The sequence below is a fragment of the Etheostoma cragini genome, chromosome 3 (assembly GCF_013103735.1).
Source record: "Etheostoma cragini isolate CJK2018 chromosome 3, CSU_Ecrag_1.0, whole genome shotgun sequence".
In the NCBI taxonomy this organism is placed as follows: domain Eukaryota; kingdom Metazoa; phylum Chordata; class Actinopteri; order Perciformes; family Percidae; genus Etheostoma; species Etheostoma cragini.
This window is the reverse complement of record NC_048409.1, coordinates 1,956,871-1,976,993: the sequence shown is the minus strand read 5'-3', so window position 1 is coordinate 1,976,993 and position 20,123 is coordinate 1,956,871. Positions and strand designations below refer to the sequence as shown.

At 40.2% G+C, this 20,123-nt stretch overlaps 1 protein-coding gene across 7 annotated transcripts in view; it reads left to right on the top strand.

Moving 5' to 3' along the window:
• Nucleotides 1-20,123, top strand: part of plch1 (phospholipase C, eta 1) — a 62,479-nt gene that overhangs the window by 35,759 nt on the left and 6,597 nt on the right. For all 7 annotated transcript variants that reach the window (XM_034867207.1, XM_034867208.1, XM_034867209.1 and 4 more), the window contains 12 exons: nucleotides 2,349-2,552; nucleotides 3,813-3,933; nucleotides 5,717-5,888; nucleotides 8,355-8,462; nucleotides 11,143-11,298; nucleotides 11,873-11,935; nucleotides 13,672-13,766; nucleotides 15,612-15,709; nucleotides 16,991-17,170; nucleotides 17,970-18,077; nucleotides 18,298-18,422; nucleotides 18,631-18,715. In XM_034867207.1, coding sequence (XP_034723098.1) covers nucleotides 2,349-2,552; nucleotides 3,813-3,933; nucleotides 5,717-5,888; nucleotides 8,355-8,462; nucleotides 11,143-11,298; nucleotides 11,873-11,935; nucleotides 13,672-13,766; nucleotides 15,612-15,709; nucleotides 16,991-17,170; nucleotides 17,970-18,077; nucleotides 18,298-18,422; nucleotides 18,631-18,715 — 1,515 coding nt within the window. The remainder of the gene's footprint in view (nucleotides 1-2,348; nucleotides 2,553-3,812; nucleotides 3,934-5,716; nucleotides 5,889-8,354; nucleotides 8,463-11,142; nucleotides 11,299-11,872; nucleotides 11,936-13,671; nucleotides 13,767-15,611; nucleotides 15,710-16,990; nucleotides 17,171-17,969; nucleotides 18,078-18,297; nucleotides 18,423-18,630; nucleotides 18,716-20,123) is intronic.

Genomic DNA, 20,123 nt, shown 5'->3' with positions numbered 1-20,123 from the left:
GTAACAGTAACGTACAGATTCATTTTAAATGTCCTATCACATGCTGCTTTTTGGAAGTCTTTATATAGACCTTAGTGGTCCCCTAATACTGGATCTGAAGTCTCTTTTATATAGACCTTAGTGGTCCCCTAATACTGTATCTGAAGTCTCTTTTATTTAGACCTTAGTAATCCCTGATACTGTATCTGAAGTCTCTTTTAGATAGACCTTAGTGGTCCCTTATACTGTATCTGAAGTCTCTTTTATATAGACCTTAGTAATCCCTGATACTGTATCTGAAGTCTCTTTTAGATAGACCTTAGTGGTCCCCTGATACTGTATCTGAAGTCTCTTTTATATAGACCTTAGTGGTCCCCTAATACTGTATCTGAAGTCTCTTTCCCAAAATTCAGCCTTGGTGCAGAATTACAGCCACTAGAGCCAGTCCCATAATGAGCTTTCCTTAGGACGTGCCATTTCTGTGTCTGTAGCTATTAAGGGGGGCTGGAGGTGTGAGAAAGGGGAGCTTCCTTCTTATGACGTCATAAGGGGCAGATTCCAGATTGGCCCACCTTAGCTTTCATTTTCTCAAAGGCTGAGCAGGAGGCCTCGGTTTACACCTATCACCATTTCTAGCCACTGGGGGGCCATTGGCAGGCGGACGAACGCATATTAATGTTAAAAAAAAAACATAAAGTGACATTTTCATGCCATGGGATCTTCAACATACTGTTACAGTGTGATAAGCTTTAAACTACTGTGTTTCGTGTCATGTAGTGCACTGTTAAAATATGGATTTAGCCATGCTGGCACCATGACAAGATCGTGTGTCCAGTTATGACTGACTTTCCGTATTCAAAATATTTCCAATGTCTGCGTCAGGTTTTTCAGTTTCTCCTCCGCAGTCTACTTTTCCACATTAGCTGATGGCTTCCCTTGTGTCTGCTTTCTGTCTTATTGGTGACTTGTCATGCTCTTCGTATTTTTGTCTCATTTTTTATCCCTCCTCTCTGGATGAAAGGATGCTTTCTTCCCTCTCATTCCTCTTAATGCTGTACCAAAAGTTGTATCTGTGTGAAGTATATTCACCAGTAGCATGGTGTCAAACCTCACCCCTCTTGTTTGAAACCACAGCGCTCTGGTTTGAATGTGCTTGTCTGTCATCCTTTGCTATTTTCCTGGAGATCAACCTGAAAAATGAAGAGAGATTCAGTAGATGTCAGTGTTGGAAGATGTTAGAATGTGTACGACATGATCTGGATACTGGTAGTTTGAAAAAGAAAACTTCTTGTGTAACGGTGTTCACTTTTCTTTTCAGGACATTGAATCTAAATTTAAATGAGATGTAGGCAGGCTGACGAACACTGCATGACAAGCACTATAGTCTACGTTTACAGCCATTTGTGTGGCTCTTTGTGTACTTGAGCAAAATGCTAATGTCAGCATTCTGTCATGCTTGCAATGACAATGCTAACTCATAGTTACCGCTACACACAGCAGCAATCAACTTATGTAGTCACAAAACAGTACTATGGTACACCAAAAATATGACATACAACAAAGCATATGTAAATGTTGCACATGTTCTGTGAGATAAAATATATAAATACAGAGGAAAGGAAATCATGAAAACAATAACACAACAATACATAATGCATACAACTAAATGCAAGAGTGTCTTTTTGCCTATGATTTATAAATAAGTAAAGATTGGCCTGTTTTCTTGTTGAGTAGTGTTATATGTTCGGAGGAAAGAAACCTGGAAGTTGTTGTTTTATACCTTTGCTGGCTCTGGAAAGTCTCATGTTAAAGAGGTATAATGTTTCCTGTTTACCAGTTTAGTATAGCTTGTTAGCATGTTAACATTTTACAATTAGCACTAAACACAAAGTGAAACTGAGGCCGATTGTCATTGGTTTGGCAAATATGTTGGTCAATATTCTCCAATTTAATATATCCCATGCCGATGTAAGGGGAAACCCAAATATCTGTATCTGATTTAATGGCATTTCACTCAAATCCTCAACTGTCAACCGCATGGTGGGGTTAGGGCAAAGTCAGGAGATCACCAAAGTCAGCAGGATACATCCTCCGTGGAGCATGCATGATTTTACAAATTTCACAGTGATCCATCCGATGTCTCAGTCTGGACTGAAGTGGTGCACTGACAACAGGACGACAGACAGACTGCACTGCCCTCCACATGACTGCCAGCATGGCTCAAAGCAAATTACGTTTGAGCCCACTTCGTGTTTTCATTCATTCAATGTCCAAAGCGATAACTCATAATTGAAACTAAGCAGAATTCTTTAACAGTATCTGGCTTGTTTGAAAGTTATTTTTTTCTAAACATTTGTATTATTCTTCAGGTTTTACAAGTTTCATGCGCAGTCCAGCGTGTGACATTTTCAACCCTTTGCACCACGAGGTGAATCAAGACATGGAGCAGCCTCTGTGTAACTACTTCATCGCCTCGTCTCATAACACATACCTGACTGGGGACCAGCTCCTCTCCCACTCCAAGACCGACATGTATGCCTGGGTGCTGCAGTCCGGCTGCCGCTGTGTAGAAGGTAAGGATGGTTGATGGATGGATGATGGATGGTTTGGTGGATGATGGTTGGATGGATGATTGATGTTGGATGGTTGGATAGTTGGATGGATGATGGGTGGTTGGATGGATGATGGGTGGTTGGATGGATGATGGGTGGTTGGATGGATGATGGATGGTTGGATGGATGATGGGTGGTTGGATGGATGATGGATGATGGATGTTGGATAGTTGGATGGTTGGCTGGATGATGAATGTTGGATGGACGGATGGATGTTGGATGGACGGATGGATGGATGGATGGATGGATGGATTGCCGTCTGCCCATCCGTCCAGTGGGGTAAATTTCTTTGCATGCACATGGCAATATACAATAAATGGACAAATACAAAACATATAACATAAAGATAGGTAAAGACTGATAATTGGATAGATTTGTATCTTTTCCAAGTAAACAAGTCTCCTCAGTCTGTACAAAGCCTCACATACTGTAAATGCATAGGTACATGAACACATCATACATCTATATTAAAATATGGACGCCATCAAAGCTATAATCTGACTGTGTACGCCTTTTCCACAGAAGACATTTTGACATGTCCCAGTATGAAAAGCACAGGTATACAGTACATAATAACATTAAGCGTGGCTGTATTGGTTTCAGTTTCTGCCATCATGGTAGTGGGCATCACTCTCCCACTGCCACTGCCTACAGGGCCCTTCAGAACAGAGCTATCAGCTAGTGATACTGGTAACACCTGTGCTTTTCCTACTATGACATGTCAAAATGTGTGCTGTGCAAAAAGCCATTTAAATTGGACAAGCTGGCTTATAATTGCAACAAACTCAGTTTCACTCTATATCAAATGGTGTCACTCTGTTTGGCTAAATGTGTAATAGAATCAGTCCCTGTTAGGGATGATTATGGATACAATTTGGAACCTTTTTTGTTATTGTTTTTAAATTTAAACCCAACAGCTGTTTTTGCTGTGTTAATGAATTGGAAGACAATTTGCAGATGTAGCAAGAACAATGAAAAGTAGCACACTCTTACACATGCTATTGCTTGAACATTACTTTCATCCATGCTATGATGTGTCCCACAATAATTTCACACCAGTGTGTGTTAGGAGAATGTGAAACAGCTGATAGATCAAGTACATTTAAAATCGACTGTGTTGGATATTTTCAAAGCTGAACATGGAGAAGAGACAGAAAACTGAGAACATTTACATGATGCTGTGTGTTGTTCATGCGTCGTTTCTTGTGGTTTTCCCTGCAGTGGACTGTTGGGACGGTCCTGAAGGAGAGCCGATGGTCCAACACGGCTACACTCTGACCTCCAAGATACCGTTCAAGTCTGTCATAGAGACCATCAATAAATATGCCTTCATAAATAACCAGTGAGTCAAAGCTCCCTACACTCGGTCTCTCTGTGTGTGTGTGTGTGTGTGTGTGTGTGTGTGTGTGTGTGTGTGTGTGTGTGTGTGTACACTTCCCTTATCCCATAGGTATTGTAATAGGAGAAAATGGCTCATAATGCCAAATTGAAATGCCATTTACTTATGTCTCCATCGGTTTACTCAGTCATAAAAATCTGACTCAAACGTTCAAAAATCATGTCGGTAGAGCAAATATTGATCTTTGCTTCAAGACACACAGCAAAACACGTTTGCATGTGCTAACACACAGATTGTACTATTGATTGTACTTTGCATATTGAGTTGCTTTATCGACCACTTTGGAATGAAATATTAGAGCATCACCTTGCTCATAAAAAAGCGGCAGAACTATAGTTTTCCTCCTAAAACGGATCTAGCACTTCCCGCACTGCTATAATACAATATCTATGAATTTGATAGGATTCCCTATAGGGTGTAAGGAGAAAGATGCAACATTCCAATCAGCCGGGTTTGTGTTTTTCAGAAAACACAGATTCCTGGCAGTAATTAGCACCTATTACTCAACCATCTGCTTAGCAGCGTTTCCTCTGGCTCCCTGAAGAGCCACCGTTTGTCTCTGCTGGGTCCAACAATACAAAAACAAAGTGGTGAAGGATGAAGCGTCCTGCGGCCACATTGGCTCGCTTTGGCATCTATTGCAGCTACATATGAGTACAGCGCCTGTGTTATGAAAGTATTTGTGCAAGTCAGAGGTAGACAGTGTTGGAGTAGATTCAATTTAAGTTGAAATGTAAGTATATCATGCAATAGCTTGTTGACAAAGTTGATTTAATTAATTTCCGTCGACAACAGTTTCTCCAGATGGTTACTTTGTATTCCTCTGTAAATTAAACTGAAGTCCATGTTTAACGTGGTCTCCTAAAAGAAAAAAATTGCTAATTCCAAAATATCTTTATATTCTCATAAACTCCCACCATATTAATTAGTCATTTGTAAGAATTCGGACAGCAGAACAGATGAATGAATTAATCCCCCTGTGCTTTAGCTTGTGTCTCCCTCTTTGCTGTTCTCACCTTTTACGTTCAACTAATGTTTTATCATCAGTGCCACCTGTTAATTTGATTAATGGCTGTATTGTCACACACGCACACACACACACACACACACACACACACACACACACACACACACACACACACACACACACACAATTTTCAATGAGCCAGTGTCGCCCCAGTGTCAAAGTAAAATTACTCTGGATGTTCCTCTCTCTCTTCTTTTGTTTTACTTTGACTGTGTGTGTGTGTGTGTGTGTGTGTGTGTGTTGTGTGAGTGTGTGCGTGCGTGTGAGTGTGTGTTTTATGGATCAGAGGTGGAGTTGAGAGCAAGGCTGTATCCCCTGAGGGAGAGCTGTCAGTCTGACAAACCTGACATTTGAGCTGTGCTGCCGTATGGCCACAAGTCATTTCACCTTTTCTAAATGAAAACATAGGCACACACACACGCGCACACACACGCACCGCACTTTGACACACATACACACCATGCCACAGAGGCGAAGAGGTGTTCATGCAACAGTATTTGAATCATTTACTGCCTAATGGTTCCTATGCTTGGAGGTGAGAAATGGAAACACAGTTTGATATGTGGTTCACACTCACATCTGCAGATAAGTCTCTCTTCAGTCCATTGGCTGCATTCAAGACACATTTTCTTGGTGCAGGTTTTGAAGTAATTTATGGAAATCTGATTATGGATGTTGACTTTTTTTTCTTTCTTTCAGGTTCCCAGTAATTCTGTCCATAGAGAACCACTGTAGCATCCAGCAGCAGAAGAAGATTGCTCAGTACCTGCGAGACATCTTTGGAGACAAACTGGATGTGAGAGATGCTTTGAGCAGAGACTCCAAAACATTACCCAGTCCTCAATGCCTGCAGGGCAAGATCCTCATCAAAGTAAGAACAAATCTATGGATACCGTTGATGGATGGTAAACCGAAAATATGGACTGAAATAAAATTGCTAAATGAAAATAAGCCCAGTCAGTAAGTGCACTTGCAATGCAAAGCATGTACTTCGCATGGCTCCATTTCCTTCCTCTTATTTCGGTGAAGAAAGCACAGCACTCGTTATCTCTCCATATCTGACTTCATGTGCGTTGAGTGCTGACGATGGGGAGTGGGAGAGGCACGGCAACGCAGCTAGTCATTGCCCTTAAACAGATGAAGAGAAGGAAGAGGAGAAAGAAAACTAGGTCATTGTATTAATCGTAGAAGGGTAAGGGGAGATGGACGAGGCGCTGGCATGTGATAACTGAGCGACAGATTGTGGTTGTTTTTTATACTTTTGAAACAAACACATACACAAACAGAACCTGCACAGCGACTCAGGTGGGGCTGTTAAACTTCATTATTTCAACTGTCACCAAATGTTGAATAGATGAATATTTAAAGCATATTTAAAAGTAAGAAAATTAGAAATGTACACAGAGTCCCAGTCAAACCTTTATTTCTTAAATCCCTGCTTAAAACTAAACTGGAAAGTAAAACTTTAACATAAATCCCTTCGTAATTCAGATTCAAGTATTCTTTTTGAACTTACCATAGTGGCTTAAAATGTCAATTTTCTCTGAATGAATAATAACAAATAATGCAGTTTCTCATTAACTAAAAATGAAGTCACCATAGGTAGAACACACATTCAGTCCTTTAAACACTCGGGGCACACATTCAGACTGATACAATAACTGATATTAATAATATAATGTAATGTTAGTGCTTTTTTACTCTGACATGTATAGAGGCTGAATGTCCAAGGAAACGTTAGCAGTTGTTTTTTCTTTGGAGTAGTTTAAGTGTGGGTGGATGTAAAATAAAATTAGTATAAAAATATTATATTCTGTCTCTCACCACCAGTCAATGAAGGTTTCTCTAATCTATACCATTCAGTTTGGAGACCCTGGGGCTTTTTCATCAGCTTGATGACTTTTCCTCATTTTATGAGGATTGCTTTTTAAACTTATCTATCCAGTCAAAGAAAATTGAGGCATTACTTCTGCTTGTGGTATCAGAAACATAGTTTCACATAGTCTATATAGTCTATAGCCAATCTGTTACATTTTTAGCAAACCCCTCCCAAATCCCAAATGAGTCTATTAGGATTTCTGTTTGGGAGTTTTCTAGCACCTCCTTTGTTAATTACTCTCTGGCAAACAAACAGAATAGCCCATTAGACGTATGAAACATGGACGATTTCCTGATTTGGTATAATAACCAAGCTTTAAAAGCATTTTTCAAAAGTCTAAAGCTCATTTTGTGGCAAAGACGGGGACCATTTTTAACTTTTAAACATATGTTGTACGTACTGTGTATATAAGTTATCATCTGTTGTGATCCTAAAAGACAGGACGGTGCCCAGACAGATGATCTGTGAAATATGGATCATATGATCATCTATTTTTCTTCTTCTTCTTTTTTTTAAACGTCAGGCCTCACTTTGAGGGCCATAGACCCAGAAGATCCTTATCCACTTGCACAGGAAGAAGACACAGAGAGAGATCCATTTTTTTTATAAGAACTAGATTAAATTGACTTTATCTGTGAAGTGAAGAAAGCCTGCATTGTTCCCCGGGAAAAAAAAGCTTTGCCTTTGTCACTCGCCAGCCAGATGTCTGGAAAGTGAAAGAGCATTATTGATTTCCTATAAAGCCCTAACAGTTTTTCCTTCGTGTCTTTTTTCCCGTATCTGCCCTCATTTGAGACCCTTGAACCTCTCTCCATCCCCCAGTAGAGCAAGAGACGATAGAGTCCCAGGACAGTAAAGGAAAATGGCGTAAGGGTTTTGACAGTCACAGATAGAAGGAAGAGGGGATAGACTACTTGCGGCAGTGATTGAAACGAGGGCATTGATGTCAGCCAGTGAGAGACTCAATGTATCGTGGGAAGCTCAGGGCCTGCCATTGATTCTAGAAGAAGCCTAAAAACATCTTGACTCCCACGCACATCTTCAGAATGGCTCACAATTGGGCTTTTTTTGCCGAGGAAGCTGCTCAGGGAGCTGCTCTCACGGCGAGTCTGAAAATCTGCAGCTGATTCTACAATTTCTGTGTTTTTTGCGTGTGCACAACTGCACAATGTGGGACAGTAATGCCTTTCACTCTGCATATGACTACAAGGAAAGGAGCTACAAAACAGAGATGACTTGATGGTGTATTTTCATGTGTATAAGATTGTGTTCAGTTGAGTAAATGTCTGAGTAAAACATGCAGCATTCGGCTGTTAGATTCTTGGACTATCTTAGAGGGGCAACCCGTGTGGGCGCTCTATATAAAAGAGACGAGCGAGGATTTTAGATAAGTGCATGGGTCAAATGTATGTTTGTCCACTCTCCTCTCAACTCTTTGACTTTCCTCTCTCTATCCAGGGGAAGAGTCTGCCTGCCTATCTGTCAGCGGACGCCGAGGAAGGCGAAGTGTCTGATGATGACAGCGCGGATGAAATTGAGGATGACTTCAAGCTTAAGAGCAGTAATGTAAGGCAGCAAAATGTAGCTATGAACAATATGTGCACACAAACATGCACGAACAATCGTGTTACCACCCCCGAACAGACATGTTACTTCACGTTTTCAGACCACTTGCATTCTCAGACCAGTTGTGCCCATCTATCAAGTTTTGTCGATCTTTTAATTTTTCACTATAATGATAGTAAGTAATAATAATTGTGTATTGGTAATGTAGCCAGGGGCTCAGGAAGGCCCTTTCCATTTAAATGATTGCAAAACAGCTGAAATACGCCTTTCATTCACCTAACACAGAGCCCTTATTCCTGTTTGTCTACATGCCGTTGAAACCAGAACAGCACTGAAAGGATTGTATCCTTCAACAAATACAATACTTTTATTGATACAACAGATATTATAAATGAAACAAGATTGCAAAACTCAGCTTTTTTTAACTTTTAATTTAGTATTTTACCTTTTACAACAACATATTTTTTTCAGCAACAGCAACAGCTTCCCTTATGGTTGTATCTATGCTTCTCTTTCAGTTATTTTAGTGCTGCTTAATCAGTTCCTTCAAAATAATATGGCATCATCAACATCCTATATTTGCAGGGACTTATGTTAGAGAATCAAAACCGTCCTTTACATTAGTTGGATAATGGCATCTTAATGACATTGTCCTTGATGTAATGCCACTCAGTATTTGGGCAGTAATGTCGGTACTTGTAAAGTTATATTGATCATTATTGCAGGAATGTTTTGGAATAATCAATGCTTAATGGTGCATATATAATTATTAAGTCTATGCAAGCATTTAAATTTGCAGTTTTTTTTATAGTTAAGCAGTGCAGAAACATGTAAAACAAGTCCGAGAATCTCATTGCTGCTTGTTTTTGCAGATTACTCCTGAACTTGCCTTGGGCCATTTTTACATTCATTCCTAATCTTGTTTTGTCGTTCTGAGAAAGTGTTAGTAGTGCCAGGGTCCTCCTCACCACAGTTAAAGCAGGAAAACACTCAGCTATTTTCCAGATGGTTTTGTTGTGTAACTAGGATATGGCATCATTCTTCCACATTTAGCTGGAGGCATGAAGCTGCAGATGCCACTTTGGATGATCACTGCTATTTTAAAAAGGGTGGATGGCATGTTTCCACTGATGAGATGTTTTGTACTCAGCTAATTAAACCATTATGTTTTCACAGCAGTCACCACTAATATTGCAGTGATTTACTGTATAGCTTATGTCTGTGGAATAAGTTGAACTGCATCATATGATGCCAAACAAAAATCTGTCTAAAATCTCAATTTACAGCTCACTGCAGACTAAACCACTAAGTGTCTGTTATAGAAATACAACAGTGAGAGTAAACAAGCGCATAATTTTGGACACAGCTTATGTGTCTGAATAGTTTTGATGTTTGAAATTTAAGACTCGTACCACCTTTTGGCTTAATTAAAACAATGTGATGCTAACACAGCCTACAGTTAGCTTGTTTAATGTGTAAAAGTATTGATATTAAACACGCTCACTCTCGCAGTAATGAAAAAAAACGGAAGTGTTAACAGATGGCCTGCAGGTGGCGCAGGAGTCAAAATTGCGCCAGCATTTATTTTCTACAGCTGGCGCACATCTGTATGTCTACATCTCTAATCCTAAACTGCTGCTGTAGCAAAACATTCTTATGAACAGGTTTGTATGATATTGAACGGAAATGTATGAACGCCAATTAGAATGATATACTATGAAAATAGGTGGGTCACGTGACGCCAGTTACAGAGCTCTGTGAGCTGTTGGTTATATCAGCGGCTGTTGCTAGCTGAGTTTAGCCAACAGAAGGTTACGTGGGCCGGGCTACAGACCACCGCAAGATGGCGGTCCTTTCAGGGGCTGTAGCTGTTGCGTTTGGCTGACAAAAAGTGAGCCTCGTGCTGCGATAACAGTTAGGCCGAATCTCATTCTCCATCTTAAGCCCACCCCTTACTCCTAGCCCTGGGCCCTTGAAACCAAGTGGTAAGGGCTAGGGTGGAGAACACCCCCCTATGAAATGGGACACCACTTGGTTACATCACCATACAGTATTGATCATGAACTTCCAAGATGCCGTCTGTAAGCGTGTCTGTGTCGATTGTGTGAGTTTTGACATCAGTGTCATATGCATTTATATATTTATATATTTAATAGTTATTTTATGTCCACTCTGGTGGTGCAGAGGCAGATGTTCTTATCTGTGTAGTACTTGTGTTTGCAATACATATGTGTATACACACACGGTGTGTTGTATATCTGTTTCAGTTATCATATCATTGGTTGAAGGCACCAAAGCAACTAGTTAAGATTAGGAAAAGACCATGGTTTGGAGGGTTAGGATCGGTTAGGGTTAGGGTGGAAAGCGCTGTGCTTTATGATCCAAACATCCACCTCGACCTTCCCCCCATTACTTTTCATAGCAATGTTTATAAATGGTCCATAAGAACAGCCTGGCTGTAGTTACTTTACCTTCTAAAATACGGTGCTGGTGGTACTGCGGCTCAAAGCTGCTTAAGATTGGCTGGACCTGGTTTCAGGTTCTTCGCATCAGTGACAATGTGTTTCCCCATCATCTCCTAACATGTTCCCTTGTTTCTTTATTAAAATGCCCTCCTTCGTGTGTCTCAGCTGTCTTTCTCCTTCCCTTATTTTAATGCCTCTCCTTATCTTTCACACAGGGGAATGGTCATCACCAGGTGGAGTCTCACATCAGAAAGAAACTGGACTCTCTACTGAAGGAGTCTCAGATTGGAGACAAGGAAGATACAGACAGTTTCAGCATCCGAGCTCTGCTCCGGGCTACGCACCAGGGCCTTCAGAAGAACCTGCGGCAGGTAGAGGGGGGGGTCAAACACACCTACTGCACATATAAAAACTGACTGTCAGATAGGACCTCCTATTGCCAGTCTAAAGGGACTGCTGTGTTTCATCCAAAGTGTATCAAAACACACCAAAAGGCATGAGAAACCAAATGTCTGCAGTGTTACTTAATATTTAATTTCCCTGCTTGCCTCTTGTGCTATTTTTAGAAGCTTCAGTTTCCTGACAGCCATTTTAATGTACTGGGTGTTGTGCATCAGGGATTATATTTCTCTTTATTCTAACCCTTCTTTGTTGGTGATTCCCCTTCACCTCATTCTGTCTCTAGAGTCTTTTCTTCTCTCTGTCTTCCTTACTGTAAATTTCCTTCTTCAGTTTCTCTCTCTCTCTTATTTCCCACCCACTCTCTTCTTCAGCTGTGCTGTGCTTCATTGGCTAATGTCTGATGCGTTCCCTCGAGCGATTGAGCTTTAGGGTTTAGGTGTCTCGCTGGGCGCTAATGTGGTAGTAATTAGATTCACATCAAATGATCCACACACACAAACACACGTATAAAACAGTCTCTGAATGTGTTCTTCTTGTCCCTAGAGCTCCAAAGGGGTTCTGAAGAAATCCCAAAGCAGATCCTTCATCACGACGCTCAAGCAGAAGGTGAGGAGCATGGAAGGGACGTTTGCTCTTTTTTTGCTTGATTCTTGGTCTATTCTTGTGAGGTCTCAAATGGCAAATTCAAGTTAGCTGGGAATGAAATGTTTCAGTACTTCATACCCCAATATAGGCGGAACTATAGTTCTCTACAAGACATGTTAATTGGACAGCATCCAGCTTTCTATTTACCGACAACAGGACCTAAGGAGCGAACACTGATTTTTGACTTGAAGAAAAACAGGCAAGCCGAACTAAATGGGGAAAATTCCCAGATTTTCTGGGCCGTACAGCTAGTCTGACATGACTCTCTCACCGTGGCCTCGGCTGTTGATTGAGCACGTTGTTCTGAGATAGACTTCTCTAAGAAAGACAGGGAGTCTGAAGCTTCGACAGCCACTAGAAATAATTACACCTTTCAGTGTAACTTAAGTATTCAACACACAGCAACAAAAACTACAGCCTCCAACACTTCTATAAAACAGTTTTCAATAAAAACAGAACATTATAGTCTTCGTGAAGGCAGGCTTTGGCATTGATCTTTTCATTTATTTTTTGAGTTCCCATTAAACTGGCCAAAGAGAGTATTTTTTAAACATTAATAATGATTAACTTGTCTTCACTTATGGGAAGCAGAATTGAAGCCTCCTTACTGTTCTTCTGAAGATAAATCTCCTATAAAGTCCTACATGAGAACATGCATTTACAAAGCGCCCTTTTTAGTGTTATCTTCAGCCTGCTAGAGGTAGCTGGAGGATAATTAAGACGGCCACTTCCAGTTCCACACAGCAGATCAATGCAGTGACGTGTGTGTGTGTTATTCATATCTGTGACTTTCACATGTCGATCAAAAGCATGTACTATCATGATTTAGTTCCTCTCTAAAGTCTGTGTTTTTCACTTATATTGGAATTGATTAAGATGTTGTCTTTTCCTTCAAGTGTTCAATCCATTTTACAACTCATTTTACAGTATAATATAGGTTTGGACAATATAGTGTGGTTGTTTTTGTTACATTTCTTCTACATTCCCTTTTTTCTCTGCCTAGCTTTTTGCCACTCTGAATTTCTTTGTCTTTCCATTTGCTTCATTTTACCTACCTCTACCCTATCCTCTGTTTACCCACTCACATATCCTCTTCATTCTTTTATGCCTCCCTCTTTGCATATTATGCATCCTCCCACGTGTGTGTGTGTACACATGCGTGCATGCATGGGTGCATGGAAACTGTTGGCAACCGGCCTAAACCCTGTAATTACTGCGACCCTCATTCTCTCCTCAACTCCACATTAGCCCCAATATAGATGTTGCTTCTCTCAGAAGTAAAAGCACACTTCACTAAAACTACACACTTGCTATAATTACATATGTTTTGCATAGAACACCCACCAGCATGCACAACTAGACACTCAAACTGCTACAACAATATCATGAATCACACAGAAACACAGAGAATTTACTAAAGACAATTTATCAACCACCCTTGTTTGCTAAAGAGTTTGTAAACTGTGAGTTAATGGGGGAGGCCGTATCATGTAAGGAAACCATTAGTGTGTGTGTCTGTGTGTGTGTGTGTGTGTGTGTGTGTGTGTGTGTGTGTGTGTGTGTGTGTGTGTGTGTGTGTGTGTGTGTGTGTGTGTGTGTGTGTGTGTGTGTGTGTGAGTGTGTGAGTGTGTGTGTGTGTGTGTGAGAGTTTCCCCGTGTGTGCGAGAATTAACATATTGTGTTTTTCCTCTGTCCAGAGGCACTCCAAATCGAGGCTGTCATGCCAAAGCGTGGACAAGGAGGACGACGTTCAGGACAGGTGTGGGGGGGAGGCCGGAGGACAGTTGAACAGGTGACCTTTGACCTGCTTTGCCATAACACTGACAATCCCTGACAGCGGGGAGGTTTGATAGTTACTGCTGGGTGTAAAGAAAAGTGCTATGCAAATTACTACAGCGTCTGCAGTGTGAGGGAAAGAATAATGGACTTCAAGCCCAGACCTACCACTGTCAGCAGGAAAAGGAAGACTTATTGGTTCCGATTCATTCTTTTATGTATCACATTTTAGCACATTTACAATAAATGAAGGACAGCAGGAATGCTCTGCGAGCTTTGCAGCTCAATCATGACTTCCTGCTCACTTCAGATTGTGTATTTCTTAGGGCTGGTTTAATGTATCAAGTCACTCTACTGAACTGACTAAGAAGTGCAAAGCACCAAAGACAGAACACCCATGATCAATGAAATTGAGTTGAAGACTGGAGGAATTACATATCGTATTATCACACAGCTGCAGTGGCTCACAGCATTGTTTATTATCGCATAATATCATCAGGAATAGACATGATATTCAGTCGTGGCTGCTTCTTTTATTCGATATTTGCAAGGGAAAAAAATAGCTTTTCAGCTTTGCTTTGACTTTAAATGCATTCTCCTGTGACCAGTAGTGTAGAATAAGATCCTGTATTAGATAAAAGTAGCGAAACTACACTATGAAATACTCTGTTACATGTAAAACTCCTAAATACAATGTTGTACATCAGTGAAAGTACAGTGGCACTGGCTACAAATGTGACTTGGAAATATAAAAAGGGCCCATTATGCAGGCATCAGATTATTTTTGATGCATTAAAGCACAATAAATAGCACACTGTGCCAAATAACAAAGGAGAAGTTGAATCCATAACTACTAAATTATCATAAATATTATTATTTTGTTCAGCAAACGTTACATAGCACACTTAAAGTTGTAGTTGGTCAAAGTGGGGCTAATTTTAAGTAGTTTAACCTATACAAATTTTCTAAACAGATACAATATTTTAGTTTAAAAAAAGTCTTAATAATCTAATAATTAAAAAATATAATTATAGTAGTAAATTGTCAAATATCAACCCCTGAAATGGAGTAGATGTATGAAGTAGCCAAAAATGGAAATACTCAAGTAAAGTAACTAAAAGTTGTTATTTACTTGAGTAAATAACATAAATGTCACATGTGCTCTCTCAGTGTCTCAGTATCACTACTGGGATATGCGTTCCATTTCCATTAGGTAGTCACATATGAAAGAGACCCAAATCACCATTCAAAGTGTCTTCTTTCTTTCACAGTTATTAAAAAACTGATGTAATTCACTAGTTTTCTGCATCTTGAATATATCCCAGATTTCTTTCACACACATTCTTTGTCCACCTCTGTCTTGCTTTTCCTTCTTCTTTGTGCGTGAGCATTGGGCAGGAAGTATGGGCAGGAAGTATGGCAAGGCAGCGGCGTATTTCTCCCTTGAGCGCTCTCTGTGTCTAACGCCTTTGTCTCTCTTTGTTCTCCCAGTCTCTGGTTGCATAATCACATATGCATGTCACAATGCAGATTCCTACAAGCATGCGTCTGGGTGTCTGTGTGGATGTCTGACTGCCTTTGTGCATGACAGTGTGTGTATGTGTTGAATCTTGCTGCACTGCATGTGCTCTGGTCCCCATTAACGTTTTTGCCTTTGATGCTCTTTCCTGCTGTAGGCAAGCTGACTCACTAATGAACAATCCTCTCTTGCCCTCCTTTGCTTTTGCCACTCCAAATTTTGAAGCAGCCACATGAGAGTGTGCATGTATGCTTACTTTACCTGTCTCATGTATCTGTACATGGTCTCACTCCCTCCCCTCTGTCCTCTCCATTGTCTTCTGTCACCTGGCGATTGTTTTAGGGGAGGAAGGAAGAGGAAGACGATGAAACTGAGTCGAGATCTGTCAAACCTGGTGGTGTTCACCAACTCTGTTGCCTCACAGGAGTGTCTGAATGAAGGTGAAATACCAAACGAAGCTTTGACACACACAAACACACACACACACACGCACACACAGACACACATGCATTGCAATCTTTACCTCCAGGGTGTGATTTGCCGGGGGGGAATGCCCCCCTTTCTGGTCTACATGTAACAGCATCTGCTTAACCAGTTTTTACCCCCAGTGTGGACAGAAGTATTTCATGTTTTATCTAGCCAGGCCTGCATATTTTTCACAAACAATAGTAGGGAATATCCAGAAGAGAACCCAACAAATACAATTTAAAATTTTGAATCAAAAATAGTTAATAGATTATCTTCTATTCTGCAAATATGTTTAATACATGTCTGATAGCTTTCCATTTCCTTTCTCTTGTGTTGTTCTCTAATAAAACATAACCAAGACTCTTGGTGTGTTAAAAATAGGCTGTCAAATTATTTTAAGGGACATACATGAGGGGGTCCCCGGTAAATTCTCTTTCTTGTACAGGGTCCTTGCATAGAACATGACAGGAGGTCCTGATTCAGCTCTCTGTTGGCAGGTTTACAATATAAATTAGAAAGATACAGTCTAATCTAATCTAGCTCCGAGGGCTCTGATGATTTGAAATGACCTAATCAAGGATTGGATAAATGTGGCAGCCACAATTTTTATCTCATCTGTGCCACATAACATGTATATTACACTTTACACTGTTGGCAGTTTTACTATATAAATTAGAAATATTTAGTCTGGACCGATACAGTTTAATCTAATCTAGCTCCGAGGGCTCTAATAATTTGCAGATACTAAATCAAGGACTGGATAAATGTGGCAGCTACACTTTTTACCTCACCAACATACTATGTGTACATTACACTTTACATGCTATGGAACATAATGTGTATTTTGCATACAAACAAAAGACGGTCCTTTCAGGAGCTAGTTGAGTTAAGCCAGAAAAAAATGAGCGCCATGCAGCACTGAGAGTTACATTTCGGCACCAAAACAACTCCTTAAATTTAGGGAAAAAAATCTGATTTTGATTAAAACCCTCCCGAGGAACAACCAGCTTTTCCTGTGTAAACGTATGTTGTTGTAGTGAAGTTGGCTCCCTGTCTTGTAGATGCTGTGTTTTATTATGTTTAACACCATGTTGTGCTATTTCATTTTAAGATTATTTTCCAATGGATATTGAAGTGTTTTGGCATGGCCGAGTGGCACTATATTCCTGCTGTTGGAGGGGGGGATTTTATTTTAATTTTATTTTTTCTTCTATTTACCTCTGAGACATAACCCATGTTTCTTTTTTTTTCAGGTACTCCAGGTGATGTTCTGTCCTTCAGCGAGACCAGGGCCCAATCTCTGGTCAACCACAGAGCCGAACAGTTCCTGGCTTTTAACCAGAGGCAGCTGTCGCGGATTTATCCCTCAGCATATCGTATCGACTCGTCCAATTTCAACCCCCAGTTCTACTGGAACGTGGGCTGTCAGTTGGGTAAGACAGCTGTCTAACGCGCTAAGCTTTTGACCTGTATGAAGGTGGTCTGTTGATGAAAACAGCAGGGGTCTTCCTTTTAGCCCCGTACCTGACATTACACTTAAACTGACACTGCATACCAAATGCGTGCACACATGCACACATCATGTGTGCAGAGCCTAGTTGGTGTGAGTGTGAACACTAACTCAGTTGTGCAAGATAGGTGTGTGTACTGTTTGTATTTGCATGAGTGTGTGTGAGTTTACTTGTAGAGCTACAGCTGGATCAGGAAATTGTGAGGATAAGGGAGAAATACATATATAAATAAAAAGTAGATGCACTCTTGAAAAGGAGTCAGAACAGAAATATTTGCATCTGTTCAGAAATGAACATTGTCAGAAAATCCAAGATCCAAGAAATCCCTGCCTGTCCCAGCCAATTAAAAACAAAGAATCTGTTAAATTAAGAGAGCAATATTGAGCTCCCACTTGAGAAAATTATCTTTGATGCAACTATGAGTCTTACTTTTTGTTTCTGCTGGTTTCTTTTCTCATCTGGTTTTCCTAATTAAGGTTTCAAAGTTATATTTTCACACATCCTTAATGAATAAAACAAAGAGGAAGATTTGATCAATGCAAAATGACTTTACCTGACAAATCTGTCTCCTCACATGATTTTTGCTACAGACTATTCAGCATCCTTAGTGAATTTCACAGGTTACTGCACCAATATGTGGATAATTAGAAAAAATATTATCATACGTGGGCAGGTTTAGTGACAGTATTATCTAAATACATGTTCTTTCTTTCTCTTCCAGTTGCTCTGAACTACCAGACAGAGGGCAGGATGATGCAGCTCAACAGAGCCAAGTTTATGGTGAATGGAGGTATTGGCTACGTCCTCAAGCCCCCTCCCATGTGTAAAGGTATGGCAACAAATGGACCGCATGCACACTAATAAGCACCAATACATGCATAAAAACATTTTTTATTAATACAAATTAAAATTAAAGCGCTGTGGCTTTTGGTTTGGATGTGTGAAATAAGAAGTTATAAGCTTAGGGACAGGTATGTGTAGGAATGGAACCATATTGGATGACACCACATACATATGGTAACAAATCAAATTTCTTTCATTCCCTCCAGGCTCCTTCAACCCATTCTGCGATGACCCGCTTCCAGCTTACCCCAAGAAGCAACTTGTCCTCAAGATCATAAGTGGACAGCAGTTGCCTAAACCCCCAGACTCCATGCTGGGGGACCGTGGAGAGGTAAAAACACCTCAAAACCCTACATACATACATACATACATGCATACATACACCCATACACACACAGTGTCCTCTCACATTCTACATCTGTCTCTTTCACACACAAAAGCATGTGCACACTATTATCTTTGACTACTCAGAAATGTTCAACTTGCTCTTGTCCTAAAATAAAATCATAATTTCTTTTCCACCCTTCTCCGATAATCAGATTATTGATCCATTCGTCGAAGTGGAGATCATTGGCCTGCCAGTTGATTGCTGCAAGGAACAGACACGAGTTGTCGACGACAACGGTTAGACACACACATCAACAACATCACAAACTCTCTGAACCACTGAAGAACATGTCATCTTGCTCAGCGGAAAATTGCTTAAAATGGCTATAATATATATTTCATAACAACGTATTAAATGACAATGTGAAAGGAGTTGCTCGTTTTGGTTCACTCTCACCGCTCTCATGGCATTATTTTCAGCTACAGCAAGAGCTGTTTTCAGTAAAAAAGAACTAAAATCCCACTGTACACTACCTGCTGAGCACCAAACAGTAGACAGTCAGGTATTCACTAGCTGGAGGATTTAGAAGCCGAAGAGACACATATTTGCCGTTAGCAGTTAGTAGAAAGCAGAGCTAAACAAGAGTAAATATTGGACTTACATTCACCATGTGGCCACAAACATGTCTTCAAATGAATGCTAATGTTGATCCGTAACTGCTGAATGTGTGAGGAAGTAACTGGGCTAACAGGTTTGTTACATCCACTTTAAAGGTGACGATGTGTCAATGTTGTGTTCATGACTTGTTTCAGCTGGCCCCAAGTGACCGTAAAATAAATTATTGCAGGCTTAAAATGTACTTTTAATCCAAGAGCTAAAGTATCTAAATGCAGCCTTTCCTCTGCTCCGCTTCCTAGCTGCTGCAATTTTTTACTTCTAATAGAAGACTGACTACGTAATAAATATTTCATGTTTTATCTAGCCAGGCCTGCATATTTTTCTCAAATAGTAGTAGGACAACAAATACTATTTAAATTTTTAAATCAAAAATAGTTAATAGATTATCTTCTAATCTGCAAATATGTTTAATACACGTCCAATAGCTTTCCATTTCATTTCTCTTGTGTTGTTCTCTAACATAACATAACAAAAATAGGCTGCCAAATTATTTCAAGGGTCATACATGAGGGGGTCCCTGGTAAATTCTCTATCTTGTACAGGGTCCTTGCATAGAACATGACAGGAGGTCCTGATTCAGCCCCCCATTGGCAGGTTTACAATATAAATTAGAAAGATACAGTCTAATCTAATCTAGCTCCAAGGGCTCTGATGATTTGAAATGACCTAATCAAGGATTGGATAAATGTGGCAGCCAAACTCTTCACCTCATCTGTGCCACATGATATGTATATTACACTCTACATGCTATGGAACATAATGTATATTTTGCATACACACAAAAGCAAATCTGATGTCATCTAACCTCTTCTAACAATTAGTGCCACCATTCCTAAAAACAAAACTAAAAAACAGCAGAGAGGAAACAATTTCATAGTCACAGATGCTGTATCACTGTCTTTGGGTGGTGGAATACTGCTGGGATTAAAAATCAGACTATTCATTTAGAGGCATACAGGAAGTAGAGCAAAGGGGTCTGCTGGTGTCACCCCTAATGCAGCCCCCAACAAAAAAAACATATACACA